This window comes from Oncorhynchus masou, chromosome 3 (genome assembly GCF_036934945.1).
Source record: "Oncorhynchus masou masou isolate Uvic2021 chromosome 3, UVic_Omas_1.1, whole genome shotgun sequence".
Classification (NCBI taxonomy): domain Eukaryota; kingdom Metazoa; phylum Chordata; class Actinopteri; order Salmoniformes; family Salmonidae; genus Oncorhynchus; species Oncorhynchus masou.
This window is the reverse complement of record NC_088214.1, coordinates 10814116-10816615: the sequence shown is the minus strand read 5'-3', so window position 1 is coordinate 10816615 and position 2500 is coordinate 10814116. Positions and strand designations below refer to the sequence as shown.

The following is a 2500-nucleotide window of genomic DNA, read 5'->3' as shown; positions in this document are numbered from 1 at the left end:
TTATCACAGGAAATAATGACAGATATAGCAACAGGAGGAAAGATAACAAACAATAACAAATTAAAGTAGTTATATCTGGGTTAAGACATTGCACTACGACAACAAAGCCACATGCCAAGCTAAAAGGTGAAAGGTCATAGTACCAGGTCAAAGGTTGCGTCGAGGGGTCGCTTCAGTGATTTGACAGCCGACTGAGTCTTAATTAGCAGGCAGCGAGCACATGATGGCAATGGGCCAATGGGGTTCAAGCGCATTAACATAAACCAGCAAGCAGAGGTGTATCATGGGGGCAGCAGTGCAGTTTGGGTAGGTGAGAAAAAACAAAAGAAATAAAAAAACTAATCATTGGAATGCAGTATACAAGGGGATTACAGAACTAGGACATGCACAGTGTGTGGACACTACAGTACTATGGCTGACAGGTACAGAACACTTCAATAAGGATCTAGCTAAGTCAAATACTGTGAAAGATGGAAACACAAACAAAATGGACTGTTCACTGTCATTACTTCAAAAACACTGGGCATTGAGCGATATGGTCACACTTTAAATAAACAAATAAACGTATTATGCCTTCATAAACCCTTCATAAGGCCTACATAAACCCTTCATAAACCCTTCATAAGGCCTACATAAACCCTTCATAAACCCTTCATAAGGCCTACATAAATGGCACAAAGCATTTATGAGCAAATGTCCTATTTTACGAAGGGTAGTATTGGGTTCATACCACATCAGACGCAAGGACCTGTGAAAACACCTTTATATAGTGTGACATCTGCTTATAAATGATTATACATCTATGTAGGCCTACGATTTACATGTACATATTTAAAGGGTTGAAGAGGCCTTTATTAAGCAAAATGAGCTACAGTTTGTTTAACGTGTGACCAGTAGGGTCATTCAATTATAAAATAGCAATATACTGTTTTACTGTACGTATCATAGTCATTGTCACATTTCTATGACTATACACCACAAGGCTTGTTATTGTTCCTCATACAAACAAAGCCTGGCAAATACTAAGAACAACACACAAGGGTCACAGTGCAAGTTTAGCTGTGGATGTTCAACGAGAGAGGAAGGGCCTTTGTTATATTGGAACTTGACTGCAGTCAGATAAGCACATTGAATACATTGAATATCAACAGGAAGCGTTGCTGGGGAAGACGCGCCCAGTGACATAGTTACAGATACAATCAGTCAGTCCAGGTAAACTTCTGTTATTCTATCAGTTAATGTCACAAGCCAGAAGAGACATAAAGTATAATGGAGAAGTTACCCGCAGACACAGATCTCGGATCAGTTTACCCTTCCCAATCCTAAGACCCGTGTCTAGGGGCAGCTTCATCCTACTCAGTGCGTTTTCCTAATCCCCACTCTGCGACTGTTACAGAGAGGATCCAAGATGGCGGATTACTCACCATGGCTGCAGCGGCGGTGGCCTGGTTGACTTGGTGCTGGGCGGCCTTGATCTTGGCCTGCAGGTGGGCCGGAGGGTGGAAGTACTTGCACTTCTCCCTGGAGCAGCGGCCCTTGATGTAGTCCATACACACAGTGACCGTGTTGTCGTTGGTGTCGATCATGGTGCTGTCGGAGGGGTGGGAGAAGCGACAGTCGTTCTCCCCCCGGGAGCAGTTGCCACGCTGGTACTCACGACACACCTGGTGAGGGGCGAGAGATATGAACATAACGGATCAATTCCACTTTAACCTTCTGTCACAAGGGCTTCGTAACGCCGTCATAAGCATGACATATCAGATGCCATAACCCAGGGGTGTCAAACTCAGTTACACAGATATGCACAGAGCAGATGTTGAGCAGACATTGAGCAGGGTCACCGGTGTGTTGGACATGGCATTTGTAAGGCAGTAGAGGGCAGCATTTGTAAGGCAGCAGAGGGCAGCAGAGGCTTTATGTTAGCACAGCATGTTTGTGTTCTTGGGTCAGTACAGGGTTTCTGGGTGTATGTGCGTGCGTGTGTATCTGTCTGCCCGTCCATCCGTCCGTCTGTATCTCTCACCTCCAGCCTGTCTGTCCTCATGAGTTTCTGTGCGGCAGCGGCAGCAGCGTTGGGGACCTGTCCGTGGTTGGGGTGGCCTGCCATGAGGACCTGTGGACTGGACATGATCTCTGGCTGCATCAGGCCGGGTGACACCGGGCCCAGGTACGGGTTGAAAGCCGCAGCGCTGGCATTGGTGGCCAGGCCTGGCGCCATGGGGAACATAGGCTGTCGGGGGCAGAGAGAGACAAAGGTCAAAGGTGAGAAGTTATACTTGCTGGTAGGTCAAATATTAAATGTACTTTGTTCAACAGTTAACTGACCGCCTATTCCCTATGTGCTGCATTGCTTTAGGACTGCATGCTCAGAAGCACTGCACTATATAGGGAATAGAGTGACCTTTAGACTACTGTAAGTAGTGTCATGTGGTGGTGCCAGGTATTTACTTGATGTAAGCTGAACCTGTTGCTGTCTTGGACCAGGTCATAGAGATTCACC

General features: G+C 46.3%; 1 protein-coding gene across 6 annotated transcripts in view; it reads right to left on the bottom strand.

Moving 5' to 3' along the window:
• The window catches only part of LOC135509921 (muscleblind-like protein 1), a 53033-nt gene that overhangs the window by 14939 nt on the left and 35594 nt on the right, over window positions 1-2500 (bottom strand). For 4 of the 6 annotated variants that reach the window (XM_064930776.1, XM_064930746.1, XM_064930751.1 and 1 more), the window contains exons 3-6: window positions 2449-2499; window positions 2024-2230; window positions 1425-1664; window positions 144-197 (exon numbers count right to left, since the gene is read on the bottom strand). In XM_064930776.1, the coding sequence (XP_064786848.1) occupies window positions 144-197; window positions 1425-1664; window positions 2024-2230; window positions 2449-2499 (552 nt within the window). The remainder of the gene's footprint in view (window positions 1-143; window positions 198-1424; window positions 1665-2023; window positions 2231-2448; window position 2500) is intronic. The other 2 variants (XM_064930757.1, XM_064930769.1) reach the window with 1 other exon arrangement.